Here is a 24,325-nt window from a genome sequence, read left to right on the forward strand (position 1 = left end):
TATAATTGTTGAGTTTGTCCACCTATTAGCCTAAATTTTTGGAATGAATAGATATTCAACAAGGACAGCTGTTATGGCATTATCATAACCAAGTACTCCATCTCTTAAAATTTTACATTCAAACAACTGAGATGGTTGTTTGACCTAAGTCCGTAACCTAAAAAAACAAGATTACTAAATGGAATCACAAATAATAAGGTTGTGTTGATGCCCCTATTCCTATATATATATATATGTGTGTGTGTAATAGAACTAGCTAGTCAAAATTTAACTTAACAAAATGTTCCTTATGAAGTGTCCATCTGATAACATTAGAATGTTTATGATCTCATGAGAATAAAAAAAGAAACTCCCATCTTATTATAAATGAATTAAGTTAAAGAATTGGTAAGTATTGAATTACATTGTACAGAAGAAAAAAAAAAAATTAATGAAAGAATAAATAATGGGAATTCATAAAAAAAAAAAAAAATAGAGAATACAATATTGGTGAGTTGGTGTCTTGGTGAGATGGTATTATGAAACAAAAGGATCAACTTTTGGGGCCATCTTCCCAAACAAAATCTTCAAGTCATTCTCCAAAGGCGTCAAGTTCAAGTCCAAGAACACAACCCTCTTGCTACTCATCGACCTTCTCAGCACCGGAATCTTCGAAACAACCGCTGCCGGAGGAGGCCCAGAAGAAAAGCCCAAGCCCATGGAGGTGGCTCTGTGCCTCCTCATATGACCCCCCAAAGCTTGTCCCATGCCAAACTCTAGCCCACAAATGGAGCACTCGTGCTTTTTGGGCTTGCCCATCACCACACTCAAGCTTCCCAATTTATCACCATCACCATCACCACCCATTGATGTTGTTGTTGTTCTTGGCCTCTTGTGGCTTGCTCTGTGGCCACCAAGAGCTTGGAACGATGGGAATTGGCGCTTGCAAGTTTTGCACTCGAACGCACCGTTTTGGGATGAACCTTTTTTGACGAGCTTGGTCTCTAGCCCACAAGAGATTAGCATTAGACACTCTGCCATGTCCAAACCCTTTATCATCATCATTCCTCCTTCATCTTCTCTCGTCCTCTTCATGGCTAAGCAAATTATAAATGCAGTCTGTGCTGGTGAAGATATGTATGCAAGAAATGAAATGAAATGAAAGCCATCAAGCTGTGGTATTTATAGGGGTTTGGAGTCATTTGTTTGACTTAGATGAAATGACCATATTGTCCTTATTGTCCGCGTTAAGCAACCCAAAAGGCTAAGATGGAGTGTTGGGTTTAAGGGTTTTGGATAATCAAAGAGTGGAGTCATTTGCTTCACTTGGCTGGAATGACTAAATTGCCCTTGTCCACGTTAAGGAACCCAAAGGGCTAAGATGGAGTGTTGGGTTTTTGGGTAATTGTAGAGTTTGACCTTTTTTCTTTGACTTTGACTTGGACAGCGTTGTGTTATTTGTAACGAATGACGAATGTAATGGAATAGTAGATATAGATATCTCCACGTGATGTAATGTTCAGTAGTTTATCCTTTGTTTATCCTTTTATATACAGCGTGTGAGCGTTGGCCAGACTTAGATTTCAAGCAGATACACAAAGAGGACCAGTAAACAAGTTTGCAGCGAGTCGTGAGTGGTGAGCTAATCTATTGTCCCTATGAAATATGAAGGAAGCTTCTTTGCAGCTTCGAAGGTTTTGTTTTAGGTGGTTCCAACATTGAAATCTGTCTGGGTGCACTTTTTGTCTGAAGGCACACAGAAACACACCTAAATGTCTTAACAATGAAGGATGATAAAAATAGGTCCTTAGTCCTTACCAAATAAAATCGCAGAAAAGAGTTGGCAACTGAACAGATGCACCTAATCATCTAATTTTATTACCCATTTTTTAGTGTGAAAACTGAAAACTACTACTGCATCAGACACGTTATAGCAGGTGATAAGTTTCATGCTTACGACCACTATATGTGGGAAAGGAATTATGTGGTCTGTTAGAGACGATGGTCAGCAGCAAAACATTTCACAAGAATTTTGTGTATTCGTAAGATTTTTGAGGAAATTACAAATTTGGTCCACTTATTTTATAGCTAATTCAATTTTAGTTCACGATCTTTTTTAAGTTCAATTTTGGTCAACGATATTTTTTTTTAAATTATGATTTTAAATCATTTTGGTTGTGTTTTCTTTGATTATAATTGAAGTATAAGTTATATTTCATCATTTCTTAGTCATAGGAGCCAATTTGGAGTATTAGAATTAAAGAGAATTGAAGTTTAGTGAAGATTGAAAAATCTGAAAATTTTCTAGAAAAAATTGGTAATTTCAGATACTCTATTTTGAATGATCTTTATATGGTTGTAAAAAGTAGATGCATAACTTTAAAACAAATATATGTTTGTTGAATTTGGCTGAGATTTGATAGGATAAAAAGCGTGACAAATTTGAGAAAATAAATTTGGACCTTTATTGAACAAGTGTAACAATTAGTGGATCAAAATTGAACTATGTATAAAATAAGTGGACTAAATCTGTAATTTCCTTTAAGAATTTTATGTATTCATGTAGACATCCCTTTCGTTGAGGTATACCTCATTTTAATCATAATGAGGTATCACTTGTGGGATATATTTCACATTATAATTCAATGATCAGAGTCGTCTATTTTCTAAGTCTCTATTCAATGATCAATCCTACAAAAAATTAGACTAATTAGAAACCATAAAACATCTATTTGTTGTCCATTAAATAGACAAACATGTTGATTTTGATAAACACTTGAAAATAGATGCCTTATGGTGTCCGACTTCGTCTATTTATTAGACCACTGCTAGGAAAAATTAATAGCAAATTACAAATCAATCAATAAAACATTTGAAAATTTTATCATAGTCAAAATACAATTTGAGTTCTCATAATGGTCACATGCAAATATTTGCTAATTACATAATAGTCAATGGGCCTAGCCCAATTTGGGTGGCCCTATACTATTTATAGTGTTAAATTACTATCATGCCCTTCAAAAATATTTTGACTCAATTTAAAAAATGGTTATTGTCAGTGTCACACAATCATCAAGTTTAAAAGCAGTAATTGTGTGATAGTTTTCAATTAAAAAAAGATAACTGTGTGATAGTTACCAATTAAAAAATAATAATTGTATGACAGTTACCGATTAAAAAAAAAAAAAACCGTAACTGTGTAACAGTTACCAATTAAAAAACGGTAACTGTGTGATAGTTACCAATTAAAAATAGTAATTGCGTGACAATTACCAATTAAAAACGGTAACTTTGTGACAATTACCAATTAAAAAAAGTATATGGTTATTATTGACTTATATATAATTTTAAAAATTGGACATTAGTGATGTTAGCACAATGACAAAATCCGTAAATTCCTTTTTGTTTTTGTCCGACTGTTAATTCACATAATTTTTCTTATTTTCATTTTCATGAATAGTGACTATCATGTTATTTTGAAAAAATTTATTGATTAATTTGTAATATTGAAAAATATTTATTGATTTTTTTGTAATTGAACCAAAAATTAACTAGATGCCTTATGGTTTTCGATCATCAAACTATAATGAAGAGTGGGTCTTATAAGTGATACTGCATTATGGTTAGTTATATTCATCAACAGATTGGCTATGTTCATCTAGATATCTACAATTTATAAGCTTGATAAAAAATTATCGTTGAATTTTAGGTTTTAGACGTTCGCTGCACCACCAATTGTCTTTTATTTTTTGTGTAATGGCCATTTCTTAAATATTGATTTTCTAGTTTAGTTTAATTAGTCCGTAATTTGTAGCACCCATTTATAGAGAAAACTTTGTTGTCGCACCCAACCATAATCAGACACACCAGCCGCACCCAATTCAAAGCCTAACAATCCGATCACAACACCCCGAACAATCCGATAACAAGCTCGCGCAGATTCAATTACTCCAAAATCCGATGAAGACCTCCCCCGAGCACAGAAAACACCCCGAAGAATCCTATCCCAAACTCACGAATATTCAATTCCTCACGAAGAGAATCGCATATGAAGATGAAGAAATTCATGATGAAGATTCAAGCTCACGATGAACATCGCAAGCGCAAGAACATGGGTAACTAAAAAAACGGTACGGTAATTAAAGTTTTTGATGTAGGAAAACAAAACAGGGGTAAACCTAGTATATTTAAAAAAATTAAAGTCAAACTTTTCTTATTAGAAGTTGACTAGGGGGTTTACAGAGATATTAAGTGTTAACAGGGGGTTTTGAAATAGTTTAATAAATATTGGAGGTTTTGAATTAATATATATCAAAATAGGGTGTTTTTAATAGTTTACATTAGTTTAATTGATGTTTAATTGTTTATGGGCTGATTTTATTACATTGTTACATTAATATTTGGTTCTAGAGGTTTAATTGTTTATGGACTTTAGATTAAAGAAATTGAGCTTAAAGTCAATTCTTTAAAATAAAAGAAAGTCCATTATTAATGCTATTCGGTGAAACTGTGAAAGTATGTTTCCTGATAAAGGAAGAAAAAAAAAAAAAAACTCTAAAAGAGCAAGTGTCATTATTTCTGTTTTTTTTTTTTTTTTTTTTTTCTACTTTGTGTATTAATTAATAAGAATTTTGTGTATTCATGTAGACATATTTTTTTCGTTGAGGTATCACTTGTGGGACGTATTTCACATTGTAATTTGTGATCGAAATCGTCTATAATCTAAGTCTCTGTACAAAGATCATTTCTATAATCTATAATCTATAATCTAAGTCTCTATACAAGGATCATAAGACAAATTAACAAATAGGAAACTATAAGACATCTATAAAAGTATCAATTCTATAATTTAAGTCTTTATACAAGGATCATTTCTATTTGTGGGCGATTAAATAGACGGGAACATTTTGATTTCGATAAACACTTGAAATTAGATGCCTTGTGGTTTCCGACTTCGTCTATTTATTCGACCACTTCTAGGAAAAATTAATAGCAAATTATAAATAAATCAATAAAACATTTGAAAATTTCATAATAGTCAAAATACAATTTAGGTTCCCATAATGGTCACATGCAAATATTTGCTAATTACATAATAGTTAATGGGCCTAGCCCAATTTGGGTTGCCCTATAGTGTTAAATTACTATCATGCCCTTCAAAAATATTTTGACTCAATTTTAAAAATGGTGACCGTGTGATAATTTTCAATTAAAAATTAGTAATTGTGTGATAGTTACCAATTAAAAAATAATAATTGAGTGACAGTTATCAATTAAAAAACAAAAAAACAATAACTGTATAACAGTTACCAATTCAAAAATGGTAACTATGTGATTATTACCAATTAAAATAGTAATTGTGTGACAGTTACCAATTAAAAAAAATATATGATTGTTATTGACTTATATATAATTTTAAAAATTAGACATTGGTGATGTTAGCATAATGACAAGATATGTAAATTCTTTTTTATTTTTGTTCATCTTTTATTTTTTGTGTAATGGCTATTTCTTAAATATTGATTTTCTAGTTTAGTTTAATTGTATATTTGATTATTTTTTAATTAATGTTTAATTGTTTATGAGCTGATTTTATTAGGTTGTTACATTAATATTTGGTTCAAGAGGTTTAATTGTTTATGGATTTTTAGATTAAGAAAGCTTAAAGTCGATTCTTTAAAATAAAAGAAAGTTCATTATTAATGCTATTTGGTGAAAGTATGTTTCCTCATAAAGGTGAGATAAATGTTGTAAAATAAAATAAAAAAGCTCTAAAAGGGGCTAGTGTCATTATTTGAAAGACCGTTTTCTACGTAGTCTAACGAACATAGCCAAAAGGAGATATGTTCTTTTTTTCTACTCCAAAGTCTAGATATTTATTATTTGGGTTAATTTCAGTTCAGTACTTCAAGTTTGTTTCAAATTTCAATTTAATATCTCATGCATAAAATCTTGCAATGTTATACTTCCGTCAAATTGAGTGTTAATTAATTTGGGATAAATTACAATTATATATCTCAACTATATACCATTTTTTAACTTGGTACCTCAAGTTCAAAAAGTTGCATTAAGTTACCCCAAAGTCTAGATATTTATTATTTGAGTTAATTTCAGTTCAGTACTTCAAGTTTGTTTCAAATTTCAATTTATTATCTCATGTATAAAATTTTACAATGTTATACCTCATGTTTCTAATTTGTTGTAATGTTATACCTCCGTCAAATTAAGTGTTATTTAATCTGGGGTAAATTACAATTATATACCTCAACTATACACCACTTTCCAACTTGGTACTTCAAGTTCAAAAAGTTGCATTAAGATACCCCAACTACGAAATTGTGTCAGTTAAGTACCTCTGTTAGTTTGGCCGTCAAGAAGACCGTTATCTGATGACGTGACACACGTGGATCCCACCATTAAAAGGCTTAATTTCAATTTAGTACCTCAACTTTACCATGTTTTTAAAGTTTATACCTCAAGTTCAAAAACTTGCAAATACATAAATGTTTTTTAATTTTTATCTCAACTTCACCCCAACTTTTGACTCATCAAATCTTCACCAAAATCAACAATCTTATACTCATTTTGAAGCTATGAATATTTTATTTACAACCATATAGAAATAATTAAAAAAGATGCTATGAAACATGAGATAAGTGGTCACAAATTAGGCTATCCGGAATTGCCAATTTATTTGAAAAATTTGGCAGTTTCAGGTAGCCTACTTTGTGACCAATTATCTCGGGTTTCATAACTCATTTTTGCTCGATTTGTATATCGTTGTAAAGAGGAGATTCATAGCTTCAAAATTAGTATAGGATTGATGATTTTGGTAGAGATTTGATGGGTCAAAAGTTGGGGTGAAGTTGAGATAAAAATTAAAAAACATTTATGTATTTGCAAGTTTTTGAACTTGAGGTATAAACTTGAAAAACATGGTAAAGTTGAGGTACTAAATTGAAATTAAGCCTTTTAATGGTGGGATCCACGTGTGTCACGTCATCAGATAACGGTCTTCTTGACGGCCAAACTAACAGATGTACTTAACTGACACAATTTCGTAGTTAGAGTACCTTAATGCAAATTTTTGAATTTGAGGTACCAAGTTGAAAAGTAATGTATAGTTAAGGTATATAATCATAATTAACCCATTAATCTATTTAGTGTTGACGTGAATCTAACATATTGTCATGTCATGCCACATAGCCTGCCACATATTGCCATGTAGACAAGAAAATAATAAAAAATCTAAAATAAAAAATAAATAGAAATAAAACAAATTCAATAAAAATAAATAAAAAAGACCCAAAAAAAGAGAAAAAAACATAGCATCGAGTGATTTTGCAGCAAGCCCCTCTCCCCCCACCTAGCAGCCTCTATATCACCACCGGCAGATCTATCAACCCCTTATTCCTCAATTTCTTTTTAAGTGTTTTTTTTTTTCTCAAAAATTTATTGAAATTGTTTTGGTTGTACTTCCTAGCCAATGCCATAAGAGATGGCTCAATAATCCCACCACGAAGCCTCATAATTCTTTCTGGATGTTGTAGTCGGAGAGAACACGACCATCCTCGAGCTGCTTGTCGGCGAAAATGAGCCTCTGCTGGTCCGGAGGAATACCCTCATTGTCTTGGATCTTCGCCTTTACATTATCTATGGTGTTGTTGGACCCCACCTCAAGGGTGATGTAGCCTGTGTTTGCCTTTTCCTTTTTTGGGGTATTTTTTATTTATTTTTAATGAATTGTTTTTGGAATTCTTTTATTCCTATTTTATTTTAGTTTTAGGTTTTTTTATTATTTTCTTGTCCACATGATAATATATGTCAGGCCATGTGGCATAAAATGGCAACATGTTTCATCCATATCAACAATAGATTAATTATTATTTAATTTTACGGTGATATAACATGGCAACGAATTGAAAACATAAGATATGACTTTGCAAGATTTTATACATGAGGTATTAAATTAAAATTTGAAACAAAACTTGAAATACTAAACTGAAATTAACCTTATTTTTTTAATTACAACATGATCTCCTAAACCTTTCTATTCTCTGCAAAAGGAGTTCTCTTGCCCCGTTTTGATTTGTCTTCAAAATAGCTTCTCATCTCCTCAATAGAGGCCAGGCTGGGGACTGCTATAACTCGTTTCTTGGGAGCATCAGTATGCTTATCAACCTGTTCAAATAAACCATACCAATCAGAAATAATATTAAGATTTTACGCACCCTGCGAGGCACTTTAATATTAAGAAGCCAACATACCAAATAATCTTCTACGAGGCACTTTTCTGCTTGGTTTCGTATAGTTGATATGCTTTCACCATGCTTGTCTTGTACTGATTTGAGTTGATCCAAGCACAAGGTAGTCATGGAGTCCATTTCCTTTGTCTTTTCATGGTCCAGCATTAGCGAAGCTGCCAGTTTTTAAATCCCATTTGGGAGGTGTTGGAGGAGTTAAGTATTATAAAGGAAGGGAAGTACTTAGTTCACTGCATAAGTAAATCCAAATTACCATTAATGCATGCCAGTGTATCAGAGGTTATAGCATCTAAATCTGCATCCACATGGGAAGATGCAGAAACAAACTCTTCGTGTGCAAAATGATTTGCAAAGATGTTTTCCCTGTTGAAGCAAGGAATGGAAATTTTGAAATAGCATTAAGAAAATAAAAGTACAAATTAAGACGAATTCAAATTTTGATAAGTCAAGGAATGGAAACTCACTTCACAGTGGAATCGATCTTTGCAACACTGTTCTTATTAAGATCATTTATGGATGACTGGGCATTTTCCCACTGTTTTCTGGAGTAATCCACTCTCTCTGAGCTGCATATACCATGGAAAGGAACAAGTTAAGTGTAGGGACATATTAATAGGGTGCAACACGTTACCCATGCATTATGTTATGTTGCATAGGGGATCATTTAAGTAAGTCATGGAAGTATTGTGTAATATAAAACAATTAATCAGGTGTTGCAATTCTAGAATCACTCTGTACTAAGCTATTTTAAGAAAAATAAAAATAAAATATTGAATAAATTTACCACTCTTGGAGGCAGTTTTCCAGAATTGCCTGAGATTCAGCCGCTGAGAATGTGTCTTCCATAAAATGACTTTCCACCTTTTCTAAATATTTGCCCACCTCCTTCCTAGCGTCCGTTGCCACTTTTTGCATGTCATACATCTCTTTTTGCAACCTGTTACTCTCTTGTTTACTAGTGCCCTGTATGTTGGTTTGTGCTTCTGATACCTAATATTTATTTCTAAATGTCAATTATACTATACCTACACATTTTTTAAGTCAAGTGACAAAAGAAAGAAATACTTACCATAGAAACTTTCTTAGAAGTCAAAGTTGCTAATATTACAGAAATTTTTTCCAAGGCCTGTTTTTCCTCTCTAGCAGCCTCTTCCTGTTTCGAGGCAGTGAAAGTTCATTAGCCTTTATTCTACCTAGTGCTATAATTCACCTATAGCAGGGTGCACTTACCTTAAACATCTTCTCAAAATTCACTAATTGGTAGACTCGTTCACTTTGGCTTTCTTCAAGAATTTTCATGACTTGAGAAGCACGGTCATGGAGGTCATCAAAAAAGTTCTTAGTGGCCTTCGAAATTACTTGTGCTGAAATCAAACTTCGATGTAATCCCTACAATTTTCACTCAAGGATTAAGAATCTTTTCCAAGTCCACAAAATAACGAGTGTGAAAAATCATGAGTATCAACCTACCTCCTCTTGTTGTCGAGAAGAGAAAGCCAATAGCTGTTTCTGCTCATCAAGAGAGTGCTGCATATCTTGGATGACCCCGTTGGCCTCCATAACCGCAGATTCCAAAAACTACAAAGAATTCTATTATACTCAGCTATTTAATCATGACAATCTAAATGGTATAAGAAAAAGTTTTGACACGATACCTTCTCAACAGCCATAGTCTGTGATATGATTTTATCATTTATCTGCTCCAGGTCAGATGATGCTTTCATTTGCAGCATGTTGGCAAGCTCCTTCAAGGATGCTAGTCCAGAACTGTATGTCTCTGTTATTTTCTTAATCCTTGATTCTAGCACCTGTGTTGCCTGGTAATAATATTAGTGTTAACAAACAGATAATTAGGAGAAGCAAGGCAAGCATACATATTAGATGACATAAAAAATCTTCCTTACATCACATGTACTCGCAAGGTATGATTGAACATGTTCCTCCATGCATCTTAGTTGATTCTGCTGTTGAGACACAGACCCAAGGATGGTCTTGTGCAGATCTTTCAAACTCTGATCTAGCTGAGAACCAAATGTCAAAACTAAGCTCTGATTTGCTGCTTCCATCCTGTCTTTCTGATCTGCAGAGAGCAAAACGCACCGACTTTTATCCAGATATAGTAATGCATAATTCAAAATACTTATTATCTTCATCGTCTTTTGCTGTCTTTTATCCTTTTCTGTACCACTCCTTACCTATTTGAACAGATGCAAAAACTATGAGTCCATTTATCATACCTAATTTTTCATGTAGGGAACTTAAATCCTCTGAAGCGTTCTGCAGTTCAGTGCTCAACTCCTTTGCACGTCCAATTAAAAGATTTTCTGTTATTCATAAGCACACAGACATTTGTCACTAATATCACAATTATGCAGAAAGAGATATTTTGTTAGTGAATATGAAAAAGGAGATGCTAACTTTTCTCCACAATATCTCAGTTGCCTTACCTGAGCATAGCAGTTTGGAGATGATAAGCTCCTTCTCTTTCAGGTTTGCAATGGCTACCCTGTAATGCTCTTGAAGATCAAGCAATTCGTTGCTACTCATTTCCAGATTTATCTGAGAAAGACAAATTTGAATTCCTGATAAGATGCAACTATTGAAAATATTCCGCAGACAATAAGCAATAAATTTTATTTAAGTCTATGATACATACCTTGCAGTCCTTGAGCTCACTTTGTACATCCAGTTTCTGTTCTTGCTCACTGAGATAGAGTTCACAAAACCTATCTGCTTGCTGCAAGAAGTGAGTTTGGTGGCATGAATATCATACAAGAAAAATAACTTGTGGTCATTCTCCAAAGCACAAGCAAATGTACCTTTTCTGTAAGGCTAAGGTCATTCTCCAATTGCTCTATTTTCTCGATTTGAGCCTGCAGGGTTTCCAGATTTTAAACAGATGAAGCTACATTACAGGCAATTTTATTAGTCTCTATGGGTTCACCTTATATTAGGTGACAGCGTGATTAAAAGAAAAAAGCTGATCAAGCAATATATAATGCAGCAAAGCTAATCACCTACTATTTGCTCTATGTACACGATATTGAAAGAATGAATGGCTTCAAGATTTCAGGTTTCCTTCAGTAAACGTGAAACCACAGCTTCATCATAATTAGGAAACATCCTAGTTTGAAGAATGTTCTAACCAAGCTACACCAAATATTTTTGAATACTAGGGCATTAACCCACCTTCTTTTCAGCTTCATCCTGGACAAATCTTTCACGCGGAATATAAACACCATTCTTTTCCCGTGCTGCCCGAACATCTGCATTGGATTTTAAACAGATTAAAAATATATTAAACCTCTTCCTTACAAAGTCAATCTAAGTATGCAAGTGTCATCCAACCTTCTTTCATTTTCTCAATCTCTATATACAAATCCTTGAGCAGCACAGCCTTCGATATTTTCTGGTTTGCCTGCAAAAATAATGATTGTCATCATAAAGAAATACATTTTGAGAAAGAAAAGAGGAAGCAAAATAAGTATCCCACAATAAACCTCGGGTTTGTTTTTAATGTTCTTGGCACGATAGGCATAATCTAGCGTGCTTAGAGTTTCTTCCATGCACTGAGCCGTTGGAGAAATTGTAGCGATGATGCAAGTTTTTGTTTTGCCTCCCAAAGACTCTCTTAAAAGTCTTGTAAGCTTGCTGTCCCTGCACATAGAATCGGTGCATTTGAAAAACATATAGAAAATAGAAAAAAATTGTGAACCACCAAATATTTTTAAGAAAAGTAGAATTCACAAAAGGAAATACCTATAAGGTATATGAGCGGAATGTTCCACTAGTGCATTTATGACACGTCCCAGGGTGAGTAAGCTCTTATTTATCTCCCCTGCTTCTCTTGCACGTGCCTACAATTTTAAACACAAGTTTGATCAAATATACATTCCAATTTTAATGTTATGGAACTGTTGAAAACTCATTTACAAGCCAAGTCTATAAGATTGGAAAGTAAGTCAATGATTAAAAGAAATAAAGACACCGATTTTGCCATTACGATGAAAGTACTACTGGCCATAACTAGAACAATATGTGGAGCCTAGATATGTATCAAAAACAACTAAGTTTACTATTTGGTCTCTTTTCTGGCTGCACTTTCAGTGACTAGCAAGATCATGTTTTACAGGATGGCAAGCTTAAGCTAAGAAAATTCATTATATACCTCTCGTGCACCTGAACGAGATATGTTTTCTGATCCTGCTAGATCAACAAGATTAAGTTTGCCACATTTAATTAGGTCCTCATCACCAACTGCTGCTTCTTTTACATGGACAGTAATAGAAAAGACAGAATGAGAACGACTGCAGAAAAGGGACAAAAATTGATAAGAAATGGTTTCTTCAAGATTCAACAACCTTTTAGCGAATGGGAAAAAGGCTGAAAAACATACCTGCTGCGTTTGTTCAACAGAGTGTCTGCTGTACGCCTTTTGGAAGCCCCTCTTTCCAAGAGACTATAAATTTCATTTACACTATACACTGCTTCTTCTTCAAGGCCTCTTACTATCACACAACCCTTTCCATCTTCCATCAAGGATATAGGTTTCTTTTGCCTGTCTTCTGCATTTCTTGGATAGTCATCAGGAGCTAGTAAATCAGTTATTTCTTCATTATATAGTTCCAAGAATGTAACTTTCACACTATAGTCAGCATTCTGTGCTTCAAGTGTATCAAAAATTTGACGAACAGCCCGTGGAATAACACCAGCCTCAGCAGGCAAATTGCCACCCTACAAGAAACATTGTGCCATTATGATAGCCATGAAAAGAGAAAGATATCATATTATCAGTTAAGTGGATGACATGACTAGATGACCCATTTATACCTTAGTTTTCATCCCGCCTTCCATTGTATATGTTTTACCAGTGCCTGTCTGCCCATATGCAAAGACAGTGCAGTTGAAACCCTCGAGAACTTCGTTGACAATCGGGACAATGGCTTGGTCATATATTGACTTTTGCTGTGCTTTCGGCCCAAAAACCTGCAAAAATTAGAGTAAGATAACTACGCAAGTTTTTTTACACATTGATCATAAGCGTCGGAGGGGAGGCTGAAGCATACCCTGTCAAACGTGAAAACTCTATCTACTTGCTTGTTATTTAGGCTTTGCAAAACAGTGACTTCTCTTTTTTGTTCGTTACAGGATATCACCTTCTGGACGTTTGACCTTTGCTCATCATCACTCAAAGGCCTGAATTTAAAATCAATGATAAACTAATGACATATTGTTCAACATTCTAAATTAAACATAAGAAATTTTAGATAACTCATCAGAGGTCACTTACCAGTCTGGCATGTTTATGTTACACTGCAAATTCATGTCAATCTTAAAGCACAGTTTAAAGCTACAAAACTTCAATGACATACAAAATCAATCATTTCTATGGTTCACACGTCGAAAATCATGTCAACAATTAAACGAGAAGTAAACTCTTTTACTAATGTGATAACTGGTAAGTAAGTGCAAGTATATCCCTATTCCCTACTTCATATAGAGATTACCAGCTACCAAGTACAAAGAAGTTGGCAATAATTATAATCTAATGCTTGTAACACATTCCTAAACTCCATTTCCATACAATCTAAACTCCAATGTTATTCACACCCAATTCCCAGCCAAAACCTGCATTTGACCCATAATGAAACCCACAAAATAAACAACATTTATGATCATTCAAATTTCAGGTCATATAGCAGCAAAGATTTTACTTTTATTTAAAATCAAAAGATTAAAATCCCACCTGCATCTCAGCAGAACTTGCACATTAACCTCTTTATCCTTGTCCTGACGATTTGAATTCCACTCAAGTACTCTCGAATCTGGACGCCGTCTTTCGGGACGAGGCGTAAGAAAAGGAGATGGGGATGCTGTCACCCCCATCCCAACTTTCCTAGACTGATCAGGAGTGAGTGACACCATTTTTACTCTTCCAAACCTAAAAGAACACCAACACAGTTCATCAACAGGTATAAATCAAATCAATTTACAGCATTTTAAACCCCTGACCAAGAAGTAGAAAAATTTCGTGCTAAAAATAACTAAATTTAGAGTCAGAAAGAATCCTAATCCGCATAACCAGAAAAACCATAACATACGTGTTTGGTCTGTGAGAAATTGCAGGAAAGTAAAAGGAAACAAAATCCGAGTATTAGATTTATCCATGATTTTGTACCGAAGAAAACAATACCTCTGAGCTTCAGCTGATTGAACTCAATCAAGTATATCAACCTCAAAATCTCTTTGAATTCTCAAACAGAGAAGTAGGGTTTTGATAAATCAAATGCGAATATGGGGAAAAAAGAAGAAGATTTCTTTTCTCTTTTGGCGAAATTAAGAATTTTGCGTTTTTAGGAAGAAATCGAAGATGTGGTTTTGAAATGAGGAAGCGAAGCGGAGCGGTGTCTGATTGTTGAAGGCCAACGGTTCCCTTGAGTATTTGTAGTGGGAAGCAGCCGTTGGGGTCACCAGAGATTCTTGCTCTTTTTCAAATGGTGGGGTCGGCGGGTTAAAATTCAAATGAGGCGCGTAGCCTAACTGCCTAACTCGCGCGTTTGGGTAAATTTGAAACTTCCATTTCTATCCAACCAAAAAAAAAAAGTTATAAAAAAACTTTCATCTTAAACAGTTAAACCTTTGGATATGAATGTCAAAAATCTAATTCAATCTAATCCAACCTAGTTTGGTTGATAAATTGAATTGGATTGGATTAAAATTGAATGTCAAACTTGGGATGGATTGATCAATAAATTAGAAATAGCTTGGGAACCAAATAATTTATTGTAAAATCTCATTGAAAGTTAAGGAAAATAGATTGTTGGTCATTGCTCAACCTTGCATCACTAAAAATTATAAAATGATAATGTTATTAGTACAAAAGATGAATATTGACAACTAACATTTACATGCACATGGAAGATTGTCAATCATTAATGTGTATAAATTCAATTGAGATTTCAATACATCAACTATTTAAAACAAAGCTCTATTACTTTTCCAAGATTCAAACCAGAGCTGATCCATGTGATTCAAGCAAAGTCTTGAAAAAGTTATCATGGTCGCAAAAGCTGCAAGGCTTACCACCTGAGGTCCTGAACTGAGCTACAACGTTAATCTAATGATAAAGGGCTTGTGCTTGGTAAAGCAAAGCTAGATAAATGGGGCAGTTGGGTTACGAGGAGACAATGCAGGCTTGCTAGAGCGCCACTGAAGTGGAGATGGAGGACATTATAGAGTAGGGTCGTCTTTTCACCATCATTTACAAATCAATCAAACTTTTTTTTTTTTTTTTTTGGCCATTTCAAATCAATCAAACTTTAGACGGGCATTTGGCTCCCATTAATCATTATGATTACCTTATTAATCAATCAAACTGTAAAATGCAATTAATGATATCATCCTCGGGCCTCAAACTAGATTAATGTGAATTATCAGGCATAAATTGAAAACTCGTTGGCAAGCCAAACGCATCATTTTCTTGGAGGGATTGAACTTTCATAGAGCTAGAGAAACACAGAAAAAAAATTCAGTGTCGGCAATTCTACAAGATTCAGGTGCATTTAAATAACAAAATCTATCTTCATACAAACACAATTTTGTGGACAGTGATTATAGGGGCACAGATCCGTAAAACACTACTTCAGCTGGGCCTGTCATGTACACATGATTGTCCTCCTCTCTCCACTCAATCTGCAATGGTCCTCCTGGTAGATCAACCGTGCAATTCTATGTCCAAAAGACGAGCATAAAAGGATTAGCAAAGAGGAAAGCAAGTGACAGCAACTACAGTAACAATGAGGTTAATTTGGAGACCATCTACAGCATTCAACAACAGAGAACGATGATCCATAATGAAGCAACAGTCAAAAGAGAGAATTTTACAATAGTCAAGTATTTTTTTTAGGAGTAGTAGAGTAATACGATTAGAATGATAAAAAATTAGACAACATTCATTTGTCACATGGATCTTTATGAAGGTTCAGAAAAAGAAATGTCAGACACAAAACTTTCACCACATTTTGCTTACAAAGCTCGTGGCTGTTGAGTTTTTAGGCCACAGGAATCACACTACCTTCCCCCTCCCCCCTACATGGAAGGGTACTGTTTATGAGATATCACACTTATTAAAATTGACCGATATGGAAATATCACAAATAGTGATGTTAATTCATAAGATAAGTGGAATAACAATTGTAGCATACTAGCATGTATAAAATTACCCATCAAAAAATTGAAAATTTGAACTGCTCAAGCAAATGGAAAATTTATTTCCATGTAAAATATATAAACTAGCTATGTAACGTTTTTTAATAATATTCAAAATTTTCATGCCAAAACTTACCCGCTCAGAACGACCCTCAAGAACTGCTGCAACAACTACAGCACAGGCACCAGTTCCGCAGGCCAGTGTTGCTCCTACAATGAAAAGTAATTAAGCTTCCCATTAAAACAACTAAAAAGGGATTTGGTATTAGATCACAATATAATAACTTTTGGTTGCAATCAAACTAACCTGCACCGCGCTCCCAAACACGCATTTTGAGGTGTGAAGGAGTGAAAACTTGCACAAATTCTGCCAGTCACAATCAAATGAGATTGTGAATACATAATCAAAAAGAAAAAACGAAAAACTGAGAATTAAATCAGAAGACAGGAACAAAGGACCTAGAAGGTCGATTCAAAACAAATATTTAATACCCACTAGGATATATAGCATGACCTTTATATTATATGATCGTCTAACTGTGTTTCAAGCTTGCTAACAAAGAGTGGAGACTTAAGCCTCACGCACCCATTGCCATATGTGGATAAAGAGTAAGACATGGCATAAGTTCTTTTCACAATTTGAGCCATTTCAGAACATACAAGTGTTGAGCAAAAGTATTCCACTCAAACCTTTGTAAACAAACTCCGAAAAAGGTGCCACACAATATTGTGACTAAGTAGTAAGTACCACATTTCTAATGTATTTCTCAAAGTACCCGCCAGCAAGCAAGCACTATTCCAACAATTTAAACAGAATTATATCTGACGTTTCGAAGTTCCAATGAATGGATTCTTAATCTTCTATCACTGTCATAAGGTATAAACGACAGGCAGGCGCCAAAAAAACCTATTTGTAGCATCTAACAATATACCAAAAGCAAATCAAATTGATTCTAATAACAAAAGCATCTCACAGACAGATAGATTCTAACCTGTGTTCGTTCGTGCCGGAAACATCTGATGATGCTCAAATTTAGGACCAATTTCAGCTAACTTCAATTCATCGACCTGCAAATCCTGTTCAATTACAGCCAAAAGTAAAGAGGTCAACGTCAGCAATAATGGATTTTGCAAGAAACAATACTTCAACATATTAATGCAAGTAACTTGTCAGTTGTCACACTGGTAGACCCAGTTGCAAGAAAATATCCTAAGCCCTAATGTTGTGCGACATTGCTAACAGTCAAAGACAGCAAACATTACTAGAAGTCAAGGTCAAACAGCTCGAACTATTAGTCAATCGTCAGAAACTTTGGCTTAATAATTAATATCTTTGCTTCTGCCCAATTATTTACGTCTAAATAAGATAAAAGACAGCTAAAGGAAATTAAGCAGCAGACTTCTAATAGAAGTGAATATGTCCAAAGTTATTCTAGAAAAAGTTACCTGGCCTCCTTCTGTGCCAAAAGTTACACAATGAGGATTTCCCATACTAACACAGGTTACTTTCCAGGTTACTCCATCTACATCCAGATCTGACTTAACGACAACTTGATCTTTGCTTGCAGGTAGTCTTGTTGGTACATCTGATGCTTTAAGAACTGGTTCCCCCATATCAACTCTAACCTGTAATTAAAGAATCAATTATTAAATGTTTGATGCATTCAAGCATCTTAACCTGAAAAAGTTACTTAAACTGAAACACAGGGTAAACAAGAATATACCTTCCCATCATCTTCAATTTCCGGAATAATTAGACCAGCACCGGTGTGTACCTTAAAGCTGCAATATTGTACAAAATACGGTCACATTTACAATAAGTAAAAGAAAAATAATAGAAACAATGCAGTATACAAGCAAGAATAGTTCTTAAAAGATTATCAGAATATAGAATCAGCGGTGCCAATGCATACCGTTGCCTCCCCTGCAAATTCTCAAGCTCAGTGATGAATCTGGCAAAGCACCGGACTCCATTACCACACATCTAGATGATAAAATTTAACATCAAAATTTCGGAAATTAGAAACACAGGACTCATCCACACTTGCACGCATATAGTTCAGTAAATGAGGAAGCAGCCATCAACATTCAATGCAATGCAGCAATCACACATCTACATAATCTCAAAAGCATCAAGTGAACACCTCGGGCTCGCTCCCATCGGAATTGAAAATCCTCATGGTATAATCGGTGCCATTGATGCCTGGCAGCGCGAAGATCACTCCGTCGGCGCCAATCCCAAAGTTCCGATCACATAGCTTCGCTGCTTGCTCCGGAGTGATCTTAGGCTCCGCAGAATCCCTATTATCAACCTATCACTCGCAAAATCCAAACAGAGAATTCAGCACAACTAACCCTAACTTCTTCGTCGCTAATTGAATTTCAAAAATTACAGCATTTTGCGACAGTTTCAGAGTCAGTAAATACCAGGATGAAGTCGTTGCCGAGGCCGTGGTACTTGACAAAGTGAAGGATACCGGACTCTCGCCGGTCGAGAAATGAAGCCGGCGAGGCTTTCTCGGCGGCTTCGACGCTCATGGAAGACGCCGCCGATACGCGAAGAGTGGGAGTTCTCGGCGAGGGAGTTGGTCTGAGAGAGTTGAATTTGAGAAGAGGAGAAGAAGATCGGAGAGGGATGACGGAGGAGGTGAGAGAGCGGCGAGTTGGGGAAGTGAGAGGGACTGAAATGGCGGCGGCTATGGCCATGACTTTCACGCTAACAGAGTTTCCCTCTCTCTAAACAAAGCCAAGCTGATGATGCTGTTAGTTGTCCGAGTGCAACTGCTGTGTCGTTATAATTGTTTTTTTGGTGGGAAGGTTGGGCCTCTGTATAACGCGGCCCAATTCAGAAAATTAATGAACTGGCCCAAACTAGTAAAATTTATGATTTACACTAATCGCTTACAGAATAACTAATATTATGTGTAAATAACAGTTAACCGTTGATTTAAAATAAAAATAATGAATGAATGTCCTTAGATTAGCATACACTTTTAATTGTAGAAAATAATACCATAAGTCGAATGAATTGATGACGGTATGACACATAAGTCAAAATTAGAGGTGTCAAACGGACTGGGCCGGTTTAAGTTGAGTCTATCGTGTCGTGTTCGGCTCGGCCCATATAGTTGAGGCCTAGGTCTGACACAGCCCACGGCCCGCAAGCTATTTGTGCTCGTGCCGTGCTTTAAACAGACCGACCCACGAGCCATTTTTTATTTTTTAGAGAAAATTAATTTTATTTTATTTTTGCATCTTTATAATTAAATACTAATATTTTTTCGCATGAAATTTAAATATTTTTGTTGAAAAATTCTCTAAAAATGAAAAAAAATAATGTTAAAAAAGTCGTGTATAATTTTGGCTCATTTCGTGTTCGTACTTGTGCTGTGCTTGGCTTGTGTCGTGCTCATGCCTACCATATTTGATGGGCTAAAAACTTCGGGCCGGCCCAGCCTAGCCTATTTACTTGTGTCATGCCATGCCGTGCCGTGCCATGCTCGGGCCAATCCGACCCGTTTGACACTTATAGTCAAAATGCATAAATTGAAAAAAAATTTTGGGACAATTAGCATTTTCCTAAATCTAATTCATTTATCATCGATTGAAGCTGTTTAGAGAAAGAGAACAAATAAAAAAGTTAACAATGAAGGGAAATGGGCTATTATGCAATAAATCTGACTCCTGGGAATCCTTTACAATTTGCCCTGATTAATTTCAGGCTATGTTAAAGTCAATGAATTGAGCCCAATTGCCTTCTCAAGTAAAAGATCAATCAGTAGTAACTCGTCTTCTCCGCCGGTGAAGCCCAGCAACCCAACACTTTTTAGGTGCTTAAGTTCTGAAGTATTGGACTTCACACTTGTAAAATCCATCCAGAGGTGAGGTTCATGCCAATATTGGTGGAAAAGTGGGGAGGGGATGATGCTGAGGTTGCTATCAATCTGCTTTCCTCGCAATGACAGAAAGAATGACTGCATCAATTAGAGTGTGCGCCTCAACAAATTCATAGTAAAAATACTAAAACTTGGAAAATAGAACACTCACCTCTACCAACAACTTCTCTAAGAAAGGGCACAAGTTTAAGAAGCAAGCAAGGGAATCCCTTTTTGTCCTTGTTGATCAAAGAGTCAATCCAAGTTAATTCCTTTAGCTTGTTGAGTTGGAACTCAAGCCTCCCAAAAATCACTCCCGCTGAACATAACCACTTTAAGAATATGGTGCACACCTTGTCAGAAATTGGAATTCAACTTGCAGATGGGGTTAAGTCAAGGATTTTATAGGGAATTTTTCTCTCGTCACACAGTCTGCCGATATAACATGTCAAATTGTCAATTTGTGACATTAATCCGTAGATTCTTGTATGAATATACAGTTCAGATTGACAATTTGACAACATAATATGTTAAATATCTGGCAAGATAATGTTACCGGATTATGTATATTCATACCTGAAGAAGCCAGCCACTTATGGTGAGAATCTCAACATCCTTGAAAGAAGTTAGGGTGGATAGAATTTCCTCACAATCAAACTCATCGCTGCCTGGTCCATCCCTCAAATTGAGCACCACATCAACCAAGCTCATTGTGTTCTTTAGGTTGATCTGAGGAAGAACACCATGGTACCAAAAAGATTTCAGATTCAGTGCAGAAACCACAATAGCAGCCATGTCTGAACAGTCTGCAACCACCAAGCTCTGAAGGCTATCTGTTTCCAAATCAAGGCTCTGCAACCCTGTGCATTTCTCAAGCCTCAAGCTTTCAAGAAGATGGCAATTGGAGAACAACTGAGACACCAAACTCTTGGTAAGGCTGGTGACTGATCTGAGGTGAAGAAGCTTGACACCAGAAAAGCTAGCAGTTTGTGTAGGATTGTTGTTAAGGCACAAACAAGTTGTAGTTGTTGCAACTTTCTGTCTTTCAAAGAATTCAACATGAAGCTCTTTGTCAACCCCCTTGATGGCTTTGACAATCAGTGCCTCATTCGTCTCTGAAGTCTTGACATTGAGGCACAGCTTCCATTGCTCAGGACAAGCATAAGACCCCAAGAACAAACCCAAAACTTGGTTTAGTGCTTGACCAAAGCCTTCATGGTGTATTGGGTTTGGATCAAAATTCAAGCTCACTTGAATTGGAGACCAGAGGGTCCTCCAGAGAGTTGAAAGAGTGCTGGTTCTTACTGCCTCTTTTAATGGAAGGAATGAAACAATTCGTTTCTGTGTTTCAAATGGTAGGCTGCTGATTAAATCAAGCTTAATTTCCTCCTCCATGATCAGCTTCTCTTTTTCCTACTAAAACACAAATAAAGTTATAAAATCAACCTTTAAAGCCTAAATCATTGTTGGGTTAAGCTCAAAAACAAGAAATGAATACAAGATAGTATGGACAAAATATGGAAATTAATAACAATATTTCAATTGCTGGCTCTGTACCTCCCGGAGCCAGTTGCTTAAATAATGTGTATCCTTGGGGTACAACCAAAAATCTGATTCAAACGATGAGTTATTTCATGATAGAGAGCAGAGTTTGGCAGTTTCCATGGATATGAGGTTTGAAGATCATTGTCGGTGAGTGTGGTATACATTGTTTTATAAACATCGATTGAAAGAGATCATTGAAGAATTGGATGCAATAGCAATTTGGCTGAGGCAAATTGACTAGGACGTAGATGTGATTTGCCATCAAGCCCAAGATGTTGACTTTTGTTATGGGGCCCATGATGCTCATTTTCTTAATCGTTGGTTTTTGTTATGGAGCCCATGATGTTCATTCATTAATTTCATTTTAAGGGGATCATGATGTTTTTCTTGCTAATGTGGATTTCAGTTTCTAGAACTAGTTTTTTAGTCTTTTTGGTCAGATAGAACTAGTCAATCTTCAAACAATTGCAGGGTTCAAAGTTCAAAACATATGCAATGGAGAAAAAGACCCTACTCTACTACTTCACTGTCCATTAACTAGACTTTGTAATATTGTTCATGACAAAGCTAGGTTCTTGTACATCCTATCATTATTCAAGTTATCTGAATTGACCAGTTTTCATCTAACTTATATGTTTCTCAGAAACCAAACAGAAAATATGAAAGGGAAATTATTTATACAATCATGACCAACTGATCAATAATTTAAGCATTTTCTTCATTACGTACAAGGTACAAGGTACATGGCATCTGGCTGAATCTTCTTAAATTTAAGCGTTAATCAATTAGTGAGGATTTCTATGTTTCAAGGGCCACACATAAAGAGACACTGTTAGGGAAGCTGAATAACACCTGAAATTTCAGCAGGATTTCATTTCTTTGATCTATATTTTCCCTAAAATTAAGATTGTTGTTGCTGGGATTCTCCACTCGGGCATGTAGCCTAGCTGAACAAGTTAAAGCCACTTAGCACCAACTACTGGTGGGCCTAGCCCACGGGTCAAGCCACCCATAGGCCTACTACAATTGTGATATCCCATTTGATCCTATGATTCCTATTTTGATATCTTGGATGAGAAAAATATACACTTATGTGTTTATTTCTTTAATCACGTGATAGGTGACATACTGAAATAGATAGAGATAATAAATGTATACATAGGTTATATAAAATTTTTACTTCATCTTAAATACTTGCCTCTCAAGATAAGGAAAAATTAGTATGTTGAAAATTCCACATTGCCAACTTAGGAAAGTGGGAGACCTTTTTCTGCCTATAAGCCAACATTTAGTGCCCTTGAGAAGGCTATCCTTTTGGTGTCGAAACTCGGCCACTTGTCCCTTTGACAAACATTTTATTGATTTTTGTATCGAAGAGTTCTTCGTGGAAGCCAATAGTGTGTTCTTAGTTTTTAATTTCTATTTTATGAACCATTTTCATGTATCTTCTCCTCCCTTTCATTTATCACATCTCTTCTCATCATCTTCTCATCCTTCATTCTCTATCTTCAATTAAAATGGAAAACTAAAAAAAAAACAAAAAACAAAAGATATACCAAGCATACCCTTAAAACTTTTTGAGCAATGAGAAAATAAATATTACCAAGGCCTTAAGGAATATATCATATGCATTTAGAAGAAAAAAAACACACACACACACACACAAAAAGAATCGGAAGCAAAAATGGTGGCATCAATTTGGCAAGTGGATAAGACATTTAATTGAAAGAAAAATATAAGAAAGAAAGGTTGCCAGCATTCTTCTACCAAGTGATATTTGAAAAGAAGGTTTGGTTCATAAGAACAAAGTTACCAAAAGTGTAATTTTCTTCTCTTTGTTTTCTCTTTACATTCTTCTTCTTCATGCGTTTTATGTAAGAAAACAAAAACAAAAAATCCCATTTTTTTGAAAGCTAAAGAAAATCTCTAATTGAAAGTGAATTTAACACATCGAAAAAGTTGCCGAACTCTTTGCCAGTCTTCTTGGCTAATCCCAAAATAACATATAACAATAGTCCAAGGCAAATAGAGATTTAGGAAGACTGAGCCAATTTGGTATTGCTGTGAGAAAAAAACAATTGTGAAATAAAGTCAGCTGTAAAGTAAAACAGTTGAGTGTTTGGTAAACTATGTTTTCAAAAGTGTTGTGAGTGCAAAAAACAATCAAAGTGTTTGATAAATATTAATATAAAAGTGTTGTGCCTGTATATAATTACTAAAAATTATTGCTGTGATTCACAGTAGTTTTCAAAAGTATGTAAAAACCTGCTTTCTGTTTTTGCCGTGGGGAGTTAAGAATTGTGGGGAAAAACAATTTTTAATTTTTTTACCAAACACCAAAACTGCTGTAGGTGATTGAGAATTGTTATCTACAGCAGTTTTTGAGTCCTCCACCACAATCCCAAATGGGGCCAATGTTTCATTTGATTGCTTTTTTTTTTAGTCATTTTTCTT

General features: G+C 35.1%; 3 protein-coding genes and 1 pseudogene across 4 annotated transcripts; all 4 read right to left on the reverse strand.

Annotated features, from left to right (window-relative positions):
• Positions 1–338: 338 nt before the first annotated feature.
• LOC147281698 (zinc finger protein ZAT11-like) lies at positions 339–1,107 on the reverse strand. The gene has a single exon (XM_086247630.1). The coding sequence runs from the start codon at positions 1,072–1,074 to the stop codon at positions 517–519; it is 558 nt and encodes a 185-aa protein (XP_086103756.1). The 5' UTR covers positions 1,075–1,107; the 3' UTR covers positions 339–516.
• A 6,838-nt stretch (positions 1,108–7,945) lies between these two features.
• Positions 7,946–14,591, reverse strand: LOC147281699 (ATP binding microtubule motor family protein). The gene is made up of 24 exons (XM_086247224.1): positions 14,437–14,591; positions 13,990–14,184; positions 13,310–13,439; positions 13,074–13,229; positions 12,640–12,977; positions 12,412–12,550; positions 12,003–12,100; positions 11,744–11,900; positions 11,592–11,661; positions 11,433–11,509; positions 11,063–11,116; positions 10,900–10,980; positions 10,691–10,802; positions 10,481–10,567; positions 10,148–10,323; positions 9,899–10,060; positions 9,714–9,821; positions 9,474–9,632; positions 9,313–9,396; positions 9,028–9,233; positions 8,708–8,809; positions 8,497–8,606; positions 8,247–8,398; positions 7,946–8,160 (listed from the first exon to the last, which is right to left on the reverse strand). Exons 2-24 carry the CDS (start codon positions 14,166–14,168, stop codon positions 8,020–8,022), a joined length of 3,078 nt encoding a protein of 1,025 aa, XP_086103350.1. The 5' UTR covers positions 14,169–14,184; positions 14,437–14,591; the 3' UTR covers positions 7,946–8,019.
• Positions 14,592–15,770: 1,179 nt separating this feature from the next.
• Positions 15,771–19,218, reverse strand: LOC147281700 (diaminopimelate epimerase family protein). Its single transcript, XM_086247147.1, has 9 exons — positions 18,879–19,218; positions 18,596–18,763; positions 18,365–18,435; positions 18,176–18,233; positions 17,898–18,077; positions 17,444–17,528; positions 16,759–16,818; positions 16,588–16,661; positions 15,771–15,971 (listed from the first exon to the last, which is right to left on the reverse strand). The coding sequence occupies exons 1-9, from the start codon at positions 19,155–19,157 to the stop codon at positions 15,855–15,857; spliced, it is 1,092 nt and encodes a 363-aa protein (XP_086103273.1). The 5' UTR covers positions 19,158–19,218; the 3' UTR covers positions 15,771–15,854.
• Positions 19,219–20,108: 890 nt separating this feature from the next.
• Positions 20,109–21,976, reverse strand: LOC147281701 (F-box protein At2g39490-like; annotated as a pseudogene). Its single transcript, XR_015122992.1, has 4 exons — positions 21,884–21,976; positions 20,903–21,742; positions 20,499–20,658; positions 20,109–20,395 (listed from the first exon to the last, which is right to left on the reverse strand). The product of XR_015122992.1 is annotated as an F-box protein At2g39490-like (transcript).
• Between the last annotated feature and the right edge of the window lie 2,349 nt (positions 21,977–24,325).

Source organism: Dryas octopetala, chromosome 6 (genome assembly GCF_963921425.1).
Source record: "Dryas octopetala chromosome 6, drDryOcto1.1, whole genome shotgun sequence".
Classification (NCBI taxonomy): domain Eukaryota; kingdom Viridiplantae; phylum Streptophyta; class Magnoliopsida; order Rosales; family Rosaceae; genus Dryas; species Dryas octopetala.